General features: G+C 53.4%; 1 protein-coding gene across 1 annotated transcript in view; it reads left to right on the top strand.

Moving 5' to 3' along the window:
• Window positions 1–12,796, top strand: part of ttn.1 (titin, tandem duplicate 1) — a 155,628-nt gene that overhangs the window by 92,437 nt on the left and 50,395 nt on the right. Inside the window, exons 144-165 of the mRNA XM_057851593.1 lie at window positions 84–383; window positions 524–817; window positions 901–3,870; window positions 3,942–4,262; window positions 4,640–4,924; window positions 5,004–5,309; window positions 5,412–5,569; window positions 6,611–6,839; window positions 6,913–7,188; window positions 7,265–7,564; window positions 7,771–8,073; window positions 8,159–8,458; window positions 8,540–8,827; window positions 8,971–9,273; window positions 9,628–9,930; window positions 9,999–10,304; window positions 10,445–10,732; window positions 10,850–11,140; window positions 11,234–11,521; window positions 11,785–12,067; window positions 12,137–12,444; window positions 12,512–12,616. Coding sequence (XP_057707576.1) covers window positions 84–383; window positions 524–817; window positions 901–3,870; window positions 3,942–4,262; window positions 4,640–4,924; window positions 5,004–5,309; window positions 5,412–5,569; window positions 6,611–6,839; window positions 6,913–7,188; window positions 7,265–7,564; window positions 7,771–8,073; window positions 8,159–8,458; window positions 8,540–8,827; window positions 8,971–9,273; window positions 9,628–9,930; window positions 9,999–10,304; window positions 10,445–10,732; window positions 10,850–11,140; window positions 11,234–11,521; window positions 11,785–12,067; window positions 12,137–12,444; window positions 12,512–12,616 — 8,805 coding nt within the window. The remainder of the gene's footprint in view (window positions 1–83; window positions 384–523; window positions 818–900; window positions 3,871–3,941; window positions 4,263–4,639; window positions 4,925–5,003; window positions 5,310–5,411; window positions 5,570–6,610; window positions 6,840–6,912; window positions 7,189–7,264; window positions 7,565–7,770; window positions 8,074–8,158; window positions 8,459–8,539; window positions 8,828–8,970; window positions 9,274–9,627; window positions 9,931–9,998; window positions 10,305–10,444; window positions 10,733–10,849; window positions 11,141–11,233; window positions 11,522–11,784; window positions 12,068–12,136; window positions 12,445–12,511; window positions 12,617–12,796) is intronic.

Raw genomic sequence — 12,796 nt, 5'->3', positions numbered from 1 at the left:
AATATGAGGAGCTATCTTCTTCTACCCTAACTTTGAGCGACATCCCTTCGGCACTGATGCAATTCATTTTTTTCCCCCTTCAGACAAACCCTCGCCTCCGAGAGACTTGGCGGTCTCCGAGGTGACCAGCGAGTCTGCCTACCTGACTTGGAAAGTTCCGGAGGACAACGGCGGTGCCGTCATCTCTCATTACGTGGTGGAAAAGAAGGACGTGGCCGCTGAGCAGTGGGTCCCTGTTTCGGCAGCCAATAAGAAGCGCAGTTTGATGGCCATGTATCTGATGGAAGGAATCCAGTACCTTTTCCGAGTGGCGGCGGAAAACCAGTTTGGCAGAAGCGACTACGTTGTCACAAAGACTCCTATCAAGGCTGTCGATCCTCTGTGTGAGTAAAATGTTGCGCGGTGAAATTAGGTGTCTGATTTGTTCCGCGAACACACTCGCACACTCAATTTATTATGCATGAAAGCAATTCACTCGAGCAGAAACTAGCAGAAAAAGACTAAACAGGCTTTCACTGTTCAGATCCACCCGGCCCCCCCAAGAACTTACACCACACTGATGCAGACAAGACCGAGGTGTGGTTAGCGTGGGAGTGGCCCGATCGCACCGGCGGAAGCGAGATCACCGGCTTTGTCATCGAGCACCAGGAAGAGAGTCAGGCCGACTGGGTGCCCTTCAAGACAGTCGGCGGCAATCATGCACATGTCACCGGTCTGACGGAAGGCAAGACCTATCGCTTCCGGGCGATGGCTCAGAACGCCATCGGCCTGAGTCGTCCCGACACAAGCGTTCCCGTCACCTGCCAGGAAAAGACCGGTAAGACGTGGCCCATTTCCACTAAAGATGGACCGGTCGCACTCGCCGGCGGTTCTCACGCCAGTGCATTTGCTCTCTTTCAGTACCGCCCCTCATCGAAGTGGACGTGAAGCTCATTGAGGGTCTGGATGTGAAGGCGGGCAGCAAAATTGTCCTCCCTGCCAAGATGAAGGGTATCCCCATCCCCACTGCCAAGTGGATGACTGATGGCAAGGAAATTGTGTCAGAAGGTCACTATAATATCGAATCCGGCGGAGACAGCACCGTCCTCACCATCCCAGAGTGCACGCGAGGTGACACGGGGGAGTACAGCCTCACCGTGTCCAACCCCGCGGGCAGTAAGACCGTGGCTCTCCACGTCACCGTGCTGGATCTTCCGGGGGCGCCCGTCGGACCCATCAACATCTTAGAAGTAACCCCCGATCACATGATGATCCAATGGAGGCCCCCCAAGGACGACGGCGGTACGCCCGTCACCAACTACGTGGTTGAAAAGAAGGACGTCAAGAAACCGTGGGAGCCGTGGTCCGTGGTGAGTTCCAGCGGGATCGGCACCAAAGCCAAGGTGTCACGCTTGGAAAAGGGTCGCGAGTACATCGTTCGTATCCGCGCTGAGAACAAGATCGGAATCGGCGCCGGACTCGAGAGTCCTCCTACTATCGCCAAGCACATGTTCAACCCTCCAGGTCCACCGGGACTGCCAGTGTGCTCTGACGTCACGGAGAACGCAGTAACGGTGGCGTGGTCCCTGCCCGACTACGACGGGGGCAGTCCCATCAGCGGCTACGTGGTCGAACGGCGAGAGATGACTGGGAAGTGGATCCGTGTCAATAAAACTCCCGTGCTGGACCTCAGGTACAGAGTTTCGGGCCTGTTCGAAGGCAACAGCTATGAGTTCAGAGTGTTCGCCGAAAACATCGCCGGCATCAGCGAGCCGTCCCTCACCTCTGATCCCATCAAAGCCGCCCGGCCGATCACCAGGCCCGGTCCTCCGGTAAATCCGAAACTAAAAGACTGGAGCAAATCTTTTGCGGACATCTGCTGGATCAAACCCACCAGAGACGGTGGCAGTCCCATCCTGGGTTACGTTGTTGAGATTCAGAAGTCAGGATCGGCTCAGTGGGACAGGATCAACAAGGAACTGATTAAGATGTGCGCCTACCGAGTACAAGGCCTCATCGAAGGCATGGAATACAGGATCCGCATCAGAGCCACAAACAAGGTCGGCGACAGCGAGCCCCGAGAGCTGAGCGAGACCATTTTAGCAAAAGACATTCTGGTTCCTCCTGAGGTGGTCGTCGATGTATCGTGCCGCGACTCTCTGACTGTCAGGGCGGGCCAGATCATCAGTTTGATTACTAGAGTGAAGGGCAGACCTGATCCCGAGATCACGTGGACCAAGGATGCCAGAGCCTTGGCCCGTGACAAGCGCACCGCGCTGAACAACCACTATCCCCTGTGCGAATTGGTCATCAACGACGCGCTCCGCTCCGACCACGGAAAATACTCGATTGTTGCCAAGAACAGCAGTGGGCAAGCGCAAGCCACTGTTATCGTCAACGTCCTGGACACGCCTGGACCTTGTCAGAATATAAAGGTGGCCTACGTGACCAAGAACTCTTGCATGGTGTCTTGGGAGAACCCGGAAGACAACGGCGGCACAGAAATCACCCAGTACGTCATCGAGTGCCGTCAACCGAGCCAGAGAGGATGGACGGTCGTTTCCAGTGACTGTAGCAAGCGTCTGATAAAGGCCCCTCTCTCAGAGGGCTGCGAGTACTTTTTCCGCGTCAGTGCCGAAAACAAGATCGGCGCGGGACCGCCGGCGGAGACCAAGACGGCCATCTTGGCCGTCGACCCCCTGGAGAAACCCGGCGAACCCGTTGACTTCCATATATCTGAGATCGGCAAGACCTTCTGCTTCCTCAAGTGGAAGAAGCCCGACTACGACGGAGGCAGTCGTAACCTGGGTTACCACGTGGAGAAGAAGCCAAAAGAGGCCGAAGAGTGGGAGAGACTGCACAAGGGCGCCGTCAAAGAAACTTACTTCATGGCCGACAGGTGCATCGAAAACCAAGTCTACCAGTTCAGAGTTCAGACTAAAAATGACGGTGGCGAAAGCAAATGGGTGACAACGGCCGAAGTCCTAGTTAAGGAGCAGCTCGTGGAACCGGACATCAAGATCAAACTGGACGGAACATTGGTGGTGAAGGCAGGCGACTCCGTTCCCATCGAGGCCACGCTCAAGGGCAAGCCCCAGCCCGACGTCAAGTGGACCAAGGACGATGGCACTGAAGAGCTCAAGAAGAGCCCCAGGCTTCAGATGGAAACTGGCGCCGACTTCTCAAAGTTGCTCCTGACTTCTGCTCGGCGTTCGGACAGCGGCAAATACACAGTCAGCGCCACCAACGCCGCCGGAACTTGCTCGGCGCACGCCAAGCTCAACGTGTTGGACAGACCCGGACCGGTTCGTGATCTAGAGGTGTCCGGCGTCACCGTGGACAGGTGCCGCTTGGCCTGGAACGTCCCAGAGGACGACGGCGGATGCGACATCTACAACTACATCATTGAAAAGTGCGACACCAAGCGGGGCGTGTGGTCCGTCCACTCCAACGCCGTTATTGCTAACAAGGCCAACGTGACTCGTCTCATCGAGGGCAACCAATACGTCTTTAGAGTTCGTGCGGAAAATAAGATGGGTCCCGGCCTCGCTGTCGAGAGCGAGGCCGTCACGGCCGGCACAAAGTTCAGCGTGCCGGGAGCACCCGAAGCCCCAGAGGTCACCAAAATTTCCAAGGAGGAGATGACGGTGCAATGGTCCGAGCCCGACAACGACGGCGGCAAGCCCGTCAACGGTTACCTGTTGGAGAAGAGAGAGGAGCACGCTGTGAGGTGGTCCACCGTTAACAAGGAGCCAATGGCGACCACACGCTTCGCCGTCACAGGATTGCTCCCCCTGCACGAATATCAGTACAGAGTGAAAGCCGTCAATGAAATCGGCATCGGCGCCGCCAGCAAACCCTCGCGCGCCATCACGGCCAAGGATGCCGTCGGTACGTCGACCGTTTTTTTTTTCTGGGTCGCGTTTCGGTTTTGTGACAAGGTCTTGTATGTTTTCTCGCAGAACCTCCCGCACCCCCCACTAACATGAAAGTCCTGGACAGCACCAAGACCACCGTCACTCTGGGCTGGACCAAGCCTGCGTCCGACGGCGGAGCGCCCATCATCGGCTATGTCGTCGAGATGAGGGTGAAGGGAAGCGTCAAGAAAACGGACGACGCTTGGAAACGCTGCAATGTTGCCGCTCAGCTGGTCTTCTGCGAGTTCACCGTCACCAGTCTGGACGAGAAACTTCTCTACGACTTTAGAGTGTCCGCCCAAAACCAGGTGGGCATGAGCCTGCCTTGTGACCTTGAGGCGGCCGTCAACCCCAAGGAAATCCTCGGTGAGAATTCTTTTCATCACCCGACAAGTGTGTGTATGTAGATTGCCGGTCCTTAACATCACTGGAACTGCCAAAGGACTGTTGGGCTTCCCTGTTTTTAAAAATCTTTATACGCCTTTTAAATTTCTAGGTATACTTATTTTTCAGCGAGTGCGTTCTTCAGGAACAATAGTATGTTGTTGTTGTCGTCGTCGTCGTCACCCTCAGGAACAAAACCAAAATGTTCTCATTAAAGACTGCCGCCTAGGCATAGATAGAGGTAGTGCATTGCTAAACACTGAAGACTCGGGTGACTCCATCAATGAAAATATCAAGGAAGGTTAAGGTTGAAACGAAGATAACATTTTCTCTGAATGGATGTTTTCTTTCTTCAACAGAGGCACCAGAAATTGACTTAGATGCCAATTTAAGACAGGGACTCACAGTGAGAGCCGGTTGTCCCATCAGACTGTGCGCTACCATCAGAGGCAGACCACCTCCCAAAGTCGTTTGGAGGAGGATGGGCATCGATAACGTGGTCAGAAAAGGACACGTGGACATCATCGACACCATGACTTTCTTGCTCATTCCCGATAGCACCCGCTACGACTCTGGCAAATACTGTTTGACGGTACAAAGTCCCGCTGGGGAAAAGGCCGTGTTTGTCAACGTCAAGGTCCTCGGTACGTCCCGCCTTCCGCTCATTGCTGCTCTGCGTGCGTTTTCTCGACTTAATTGCGACTGTTTGCTCCGGCCAAACAGACACCCCGGGACCCGTCATCAATCTGGAAGCCTCTGACATCAAACAGACTTCAGCTATGCTGTCTTGGAGCCCTCCGGAGGTGGACGGCGGCAGTGAGATCACTCATTTTATCGTCGAGAAGCGTGAAATTGACCGCAAGACGTGGGCCACGGTCAAGGCGGCGGTTCAGACGGACAAGATTCCCTTCACGGTCAGCGGTCTTGTGCCAGGCACCGAGTACTACTTCCGCGTTACGGCAGTCAATGAGTACGGCTCCGGAGTTCCCAGGGTGTCACCCACTTCCTATTTTGCCTCAGATCCCGTCAGTAAGTAGGGCGTCACGCTCACACAAATGCGCACCCAGACGTCTCCGAGTGTAGTTTCTCTTACGGGTTAAATCGAACACCCTTTTTTGGTGGGTTTTTCAGGTAAACCGGATCCTTGTGAGAAGATCGATATTCTGGAGATCACAAAAAACAGCGCGACAGTTGGCTGGGTGAAGCCTGCACGGGACGGCGGGGCCAAGATTGACGGTTACGTGATTGAATACATCGAGGTCAAACCTCCGCCTCCGGTATTGCTCCAGGTTTGTGATTTTGCCACATTTTCACCGATACACTGCCAAAGTTGAGCAAAGAGGCTTGTGGCCAACTCTACTCCACTTGTCTTAAAAGACATTTGACCGATTGTCCGAGGGAGCGGGCTTTATAAGTTTAGGTTAGGAAAGCGATAGATAGATTTATTAACAGACTCAACGTCCAAATTCACAACAACACAACACAGCAATAGATTTGAAACAAAAAAATGAAATAAAAATCAAATCAAATCAAGAAATAATCAAACAATAACGAGGACTTCGGTACACAACACTGGGTCTCCTGGCGACCCACTTTCAAAATGCACGCGTACCAGTGCTTCCAAAACAGTGACAAGTAGAGTGTAAAGCTGTATAAAATGTTGGTCAGGCCTAACACAATCGCATTTTTGCACCATTCAGATGACTGATAAAATTAAACATGCGTACCCTTAAAACAGACTGGAGAGTAGGATATGTTTGTAGCAGCTATGTAAGTCCAAACAAACATAAGATATGTTTGTAGCAGCTCGGGTGATCCCGAGCTGCAACAAACATATCTGAAGCGCTGGTCCATCTGGGCCTTTTCAACAAGATTCTCAGGGAATCATTATATGCCACTTGTAGTCTGTGGAAACTTGCTGGCTTTTGCTGCGGAGACTCAAATTGGAGGCGCAAACCATCCACCTATGGCAGGGGTGCCCAATCCCGGTCCTCGAGAGCCCCTATCCAGCTTGTTTTCCGTGTCTCCCTCTTTTAACACACCGGAATCAAATGATCAGCTCATGAGCAAGCTCTGCAGCAGCCTGATAACAATCCTGATTAGTTGATTCAGGCGTAGTAGAGGAGGGAGACATGAAAAACGAGCTGGATATGGGCTCTCGAGGACCGGGATTGGGGACCCCTGACCTACGGTGTCATTGTTTCGGAAGGATCAGAACAGCCCGATCGCAATTGGCTCAATTTGCTGAGGACTAAATGACCTGGATAAATGACAATATTCACAGGCGAGCGAGGTGTAGTCAGGCATGGACTGGTTTATCTCGACGGCAGGTCCCGGAAGGAGGGGAAGACGCTCCGCCGCCTTTGGTCGTGAAGGAGGAGCCCGAGGCGCCGGAGAGGGAGGTGTGGAACGCCTATACCACCGTGAAGGGCTTGAGCATCAGCATCAGCGGCCTGAAAGAGGGCAAGAGGTATAAGTTCCGAGTGGCCGCCAAGAACATAGTGGGCTTGAGCTCGTTCACAGAAAGCAGGCAGCCCGTGGAGATCAAGGAGCAAATGCGTAAGTTCATCGTCAATGGCGCTTTGCGACGATGTTGCCGCCTCCCCGTTTACTGGCCTCTCTCCTCCCCCAGTGGAACCAAAGATCATCATGCCGGACACGGTCAGCGAACGAGCCGGCGCCAAACTCAGGGTGGAGGCCGTCATCTCTGGAAAACCTTCTCCGAGCTGCAAATGGATGTGTGGCGACGTGCCGCTGGTTTCTTCCAGCCGTCTAGCAGTGCACCAGTCCGGCAATTTGTGCGTCTTGATCATTAAGGACGTCTCCAGGACGGACAGCGGAGACTATAGCCTGGTGGCTGAAAACAGCTCAGCAAAGGTTGACCAGGCTCTGAAGATCATCATCAGAGGTTAGCGTCAATCCTCATTTCTCACTAAATGTGGGAGCGAGCGCATAGTTTTACACAGTTGACGTGCATGTTTTAGATCTTCCCGGACCTCCCGGGGGTCCCGTGGAGATCAGTGACATTGACTCGGACGCCTGCTCCCTCTCCTGGAGCCCTCCCCTGGAGGACGGAGGCAGCAAAATCACCAATTACGTGGTGGAGAAATGCGACGTCAGTAGGGGCGACTGGGTGAACGCCGTTTCCACGTGCCCCAAGACCAGCTGCAGGCTGGGCAAACTCATTCCCGGGAAGGAGTACCTGTTCCGCATCCGCGCCGAGAACCGCTACGGCGTGTCGGACCCTGTCCAGTCTGACAGAATGATCGCCAAGTTCCCCTTTGGTACGTTCTCCATTAAGCATCTAATTGTGTCACGTTTTCGTCAATTCGCTATTGTTAAATCTGAAGCGCCGTGACGATTGTTAAATGGAAGCGACTCTTTACGTGAGGCGTATTTTACCGTAATTAGAATTCATCGATTGGCTATTGAGCGCGAATGTTTGTCGATCGACTTGAATGTTCATTTGGCTTGTTTTGTTCATGAGCAGATGTTCCCGGCGAACCTCTCAACTGCCAAATCAACAAGACCAACAAGGACTGCATGTTCGTGGCCTGGGACAAGCCTGAGAGCGACGGCGGAAGCCCCATCACGGGTTACTACATTGAACGCAAAGAAAGAAACAGTCTCCTTTGGGTTAAGGCCAACGACACGGTGGTGCGCACCACCGAGTACCCCTGCGCCGGCCTTATCGAGGGCCTGGAGTACACCTTTAGGGTGTCTGCCATCAACCGGGCAGGTCAGGGAAAGCCCAGCCAGAAGACAGACTTTGTTACTGCCAGAACGCCCATCGGTGGGTCACTTGTCGCACGTGCCCAGGAAATGGTATTTGCAACCTTTATTTGTTACACCCGCTCATCCAAGCGATTGTGATGCAGATACGCCTGGGAAACCGGAAGTTCTGGATATGACCAAGAACTCTGTCACTTTGGTTTGGGGCCGTCCCAAAAACGACGGAGGCAGCAAGATCATCGGCTACTACGTGGAGGCCCTCCGACTCCCCGGAGACGCCTGGACACGCTGTAACACTGTTTGCCAGAACGTCCCGAGGGAGGAATACACCGTGACGGGCTTGGAGCGAGACCTGCGCTACCAGTTCAGAGTCATCGCCAAGACAGCCGTCAACATTAGCAAACCCTCAGAGCCAACCGACGCCATCCTCGTCTGTGCCGAAAACGGTGAGAGCGACAATCTCTAATTGACCTATTTATAGCGCTGAGACGGTTGATCGGTAAAGTCGCGCCATTGACCGCCCACAGTGCCTCCAAGGGTAGAACTGAACGGCAGGATGCAGAAGGGTTTGAAGGTGAAGGCCGGGACCTCTGTTCTCCTGGAGGCCGAGGTCTTTGGCAAACCCATGCCGAGAGTCACGTGGAAGCGGGGTGACGACAGCCTGAGGTCGAGTGAAGGTCAGCTCATCAGCCAACAAAGACACCAATTCCAACTTGAGATGGCCTCAGTCACCAAGGAGCACACTGGAGTCTACACCATCCTGGCAGAGAACGCCAGTGGCTCCACAACTGCTGACATCCAGGTTACCGTTTTGGGTGAGTGAGGACACAGTGTATAGCGCTTTGAGGACCTTAAAAGGTGGAAAGGCACTATACAAGTGTAACACCAATTACCATTTACTGGTAGCTACGTTGGCTTTGCTTACCCGAGACGCACATTGATTTTGCTTCTCGCACAGATGTGCCCGGTCCACCTGCTGGCGCCAAATACCTTGAGGTGTTTGCCAACAGCATGAAGTTGTCCTGGGAGCCTCCGCTGAAGGATGGCGGGGCCCCCATCACCAACTACATTTTGGACAAGCGCGAGACCAGTAGAGCCAACTGGGCTCAGGTTTCCTCAAAGATCAAGGGTGAAAAACTTCAGTTCAACGTGGAAAAGCTGATCGAGGGTCACGAATACCAGTTCCGAATCCGTGCCGAAAACACGTGGGGAGTCGGAGACGGTCTCGTCACTGCCCCCGTCATTGCCAAGAATCCATTCAGTGAGTTTGACCTTTAACACGAGGTTTTTCCCTGCTTCTATAAGTCCCGGAACTGTTTCAAATGACTCGTTGGCAAAACTGATGACTCTGGATTGCTCCAATTACTCACGCAGGTGAGCGACCCAGGGGGGATTGCCCCCAAACTCAGAGCTTTGAGCCCGGTGCCCATTGAAAGTGCTCGGCATGTTGTATTCATCCTCTGCAAATTTCCACCTCATTTTCATAATGAAAGCGTTAACCGGTGATTAGAGTCAAACGACTCACCCCCTGGTTGCAGAGGTATACGAGTCAAATGAAACAGGGCCGGGATTGCTCGTGTTAATTGTCGGTAGTTAATACTCTCGTATGTCTCAGCTGTCCCTGGTCCCTGCGAGGCCCCCGTGATTACCAATGTCATCAAGGACGCCATGACAGTGAGCTGGAAGGAGCCCAGCTATGACGGAAAGTCCCCCGTTCTGGGTTACCTGCTGGAGAAGAAGGAAACTAAGGAGATGAACTGGACTAAGATGAACAGAAAGCCCGTGACAGACAGAACTTTGGATGCCACCGGCCTAAGCGAGGGAGTGGAATACGAGTTCAGAGTCATTGCTGTGAACGTGGCGGGACCTGGCAAAGCCAGCGAGCCCTCGGCGGCCGCCACTGCGCAAAACCCCATCAGTGAGTTTACAAAACAGATTTTCTCTTTGGCGTTCCTTTCTAAAGTGTGACAAAATGCGTTTCGGCAGCTCCCCCAGGCCCGGTGCTGAACCCGCGTGTGACCGACACCACCCACAGTACTCTCAGCCTCATCTGGAACCCGCCGGCCAACAATGGCGGTAGTGCCATCCTGGGCTACCTGGTGGAGTGCAAACGGACAAACACCGCAGACTGGATCCGCTGCAATGTTCCTAGGAACTTGCAAGACACCAATTACACCATACAGAACCTCATACACAAGGCTGACTACCGCTGCCGTATCAGCGCCGTCAACAAAGTCGGCTTTGGTGAACCGGCGGAAGTACCCGGGGAGCACGTGGCGGCAGACATCATAGGTGGGTTGTTGCCTTTAAAGCAGCGTGGCAGACTGCTGGCTGTTTGGCCTCTACAATTTCAGACAGCGCGGCTCAAAAACAATGCAAATAATGTGGCGGTTTTCGGATGTTATCGGGAATGACCATTGTGGCTGTTCTAGTACCCCCGGAGGCAGAGCTGAGCGCTCATCTGAAGGAGGGACTGGAGCTACGAACCGGCGCCACCTTGAAGCTTCACGCCTCTATCAAGGGTCGCCCGGCACCAAAGGTAACCTGGGCCAAGATGAACACCAACATCAAAGACCGCCAAGGCATCGTCATCAAGTCCACCAAAACGGACACCGCAGTGTCTGTGGAGAATGTGAACCGATATGACGCCGGCAAATACGTTCTCAACCTGGAGAGCGCGGCCGGCATGAAGATGTACACCGTCGTCGTCAAGGTTTTTGGTAAGAGAACCTTTCTGCTTCTTGATCTCAGCCAAGGTTGCATCTGCATTCAAACCGCTATGGGAGCGTTGGAGTGGACCCTGACGTCCTCTTCCTTTTTTGAAAAAAATCTATCAGACACTCCTGGACCACCAATCAACCTGGTGGTGAAAGAAACTACGAAAGACAGCGCCTCCATTTATTGGGATGCTCCTCTGCTGGATGGGGGTCACGAAGTCACCCACTATATCGTGGAGAAGCGCGACACCGAGAGGAAGGCCTGGTCTACGGTTTCCAACAACTGCACCAAGACTTCATTCACGGTGTCCGACCTGCACGCCGGACGCTCGTACTGTTTCCGAGTCTCCGCTGTCAATCAGCTGGGCTCCGGAGAGGCTTGCGAGACGCCCGACTCCGTCAGAGCATCTGGTGGGTGTAACGGGCACATTTTCAACTTTCAGCTTTTCGTTCATCGGAAGGCTCTTTGCTCACAAAGTGTTGCTTTTGCTTCACTACACACAGAGGAGCCTGGTCCTGTGGTGGACTTTAAGACCTTACTGGTCACCAAAGACTCTTGTACTCTCAGCTGGAAGAAACCTCTAACTGACGGTGGCAGCCGCATTATCTGCTACGTGCTAGAGGTCCTCAATGGTGACGACAAGTACAAGGAGTTAATGAGGTCCAAGAACATGCAGTACAGTGCCAAAGATCTGCTGGAGGACAGAGAGTACAAGTACAGGGTCAAAGCAGTCAACGACATGGGCGAGGGTGCCGTCAAGGAGCTGGCGGTCGTCGCCAAAGACCAACTAGGTAAGGAAATTGTCATTCTCAGCTGAGTAAAATGCTTCAAATAGAAGTCCGTCTACCTGTAGTAACTCATCTGCGTTTTTTTAGCAACTGCCAATAAGAGCAAATGGAGGGGTGTCCTTTGGTCAGCTTTGACTTTGTATCACGCTACTATGACCTTTATATAAAACTTCAGTTTTTGTCCAACTTCTTCCTAGATGAAGAACAAGTTGTTCTCTTCTGTTGAACGATATCATTTTCAAGTACTGCGTCCCTATTTTCCCCAGTTCATCCCACTTGTGACTTGCGGGAGCTTCCAGACATGTGTTACTTGGCCAAAGAGGGTAGCACGGTGCGCTTGAAAATCCCCATCATGGGCAAACCCACACCCAAGGTGTCTTGGAAGAAGGGCGAAGATGAAGACTTGACAGACACCGGCCGCGTTTGCGCCGAATCCTCCGCTGTCAACACTACGCTACTGATCAGGGATTGCCAGAGGAGCGACGCCTCCAAGTACACAATCACCCTGAGGAATAGCGCCGGCAGCAAGGAGTCCACTGTCTTCATAAGGTCGGAAGTCGTGGACTTACTGAACACCGCCGGTCTTTCGACGTGCGCTGACCACAGCTTTTTTTCCAGGGTGGTGGGTAAGCCCGGCATTCCCGTGGGACCCATCAAGTTCAAGGAGGTGACCGCCGACGGCGCCACGCTCAAGTGGGCCGCCCCAAAAGATGACGGGGGCTCGGACATTACTAATTACATTCTGGAGAAGAGGGACTCCGTCACCAACATGTGGGTGACCGTCTCCTCGGCGGTGGACAAAAACACCTTGAGGGTAACCGGTCTTCACGAGGGCACAGAATACATTTTCCGAGTCTGTGCCGAGAACAAATACGGCGTAGGCGAGGGACTCAAATCGGAGCCCGTGGTCGCAAAACATCCCTTCAGTAAGTTTTCGTCTTTTAACGTTAACTTTCCGGCCGGTTTCCTAAAAGTGTCTGCGCTTTTGTCCAGACGTGCCCGATGCCCCTCCTCCGCCGCAGGTTGTGAGCATGCGTCACGACTCTGCTTACCTTGCCTGGTCCGACCCCAGGAAGACCGGAGGCTCCCCCATCACAGGTAGAGAGCGCTACCACCTAAATCCTATAGACTGGGGATGAGCAGAAGAATTTTGGGCTGCTTATCACACGCTGCTGATTTCTTTAGCAGCGACTCCATGACTATCGGCGAAACATACCAAACAGAACAGGCCAAACGTTTGGACACAGCTCATTCAATGATCTATGGAATGTATGACAT

This window comes from Corythoichthys intestinalis, chromosome 12 (genome assembly GCF_030265065.1).
Source record: "Corythoichthys intestinalis isolate RoL2023-P3 chromosome 12, ASM3026506v1, whole genome shotgun sequence".
NCBI lineage: Eukaryota > Metazoa > Chordata > Actinopteri > Syngnathiformes > Syngnathidae > Corythoichthys > Corythoichthys intestinalis.
This window is presented reverse-complemented; position numbering and strand designations above follow the sequence as displayed.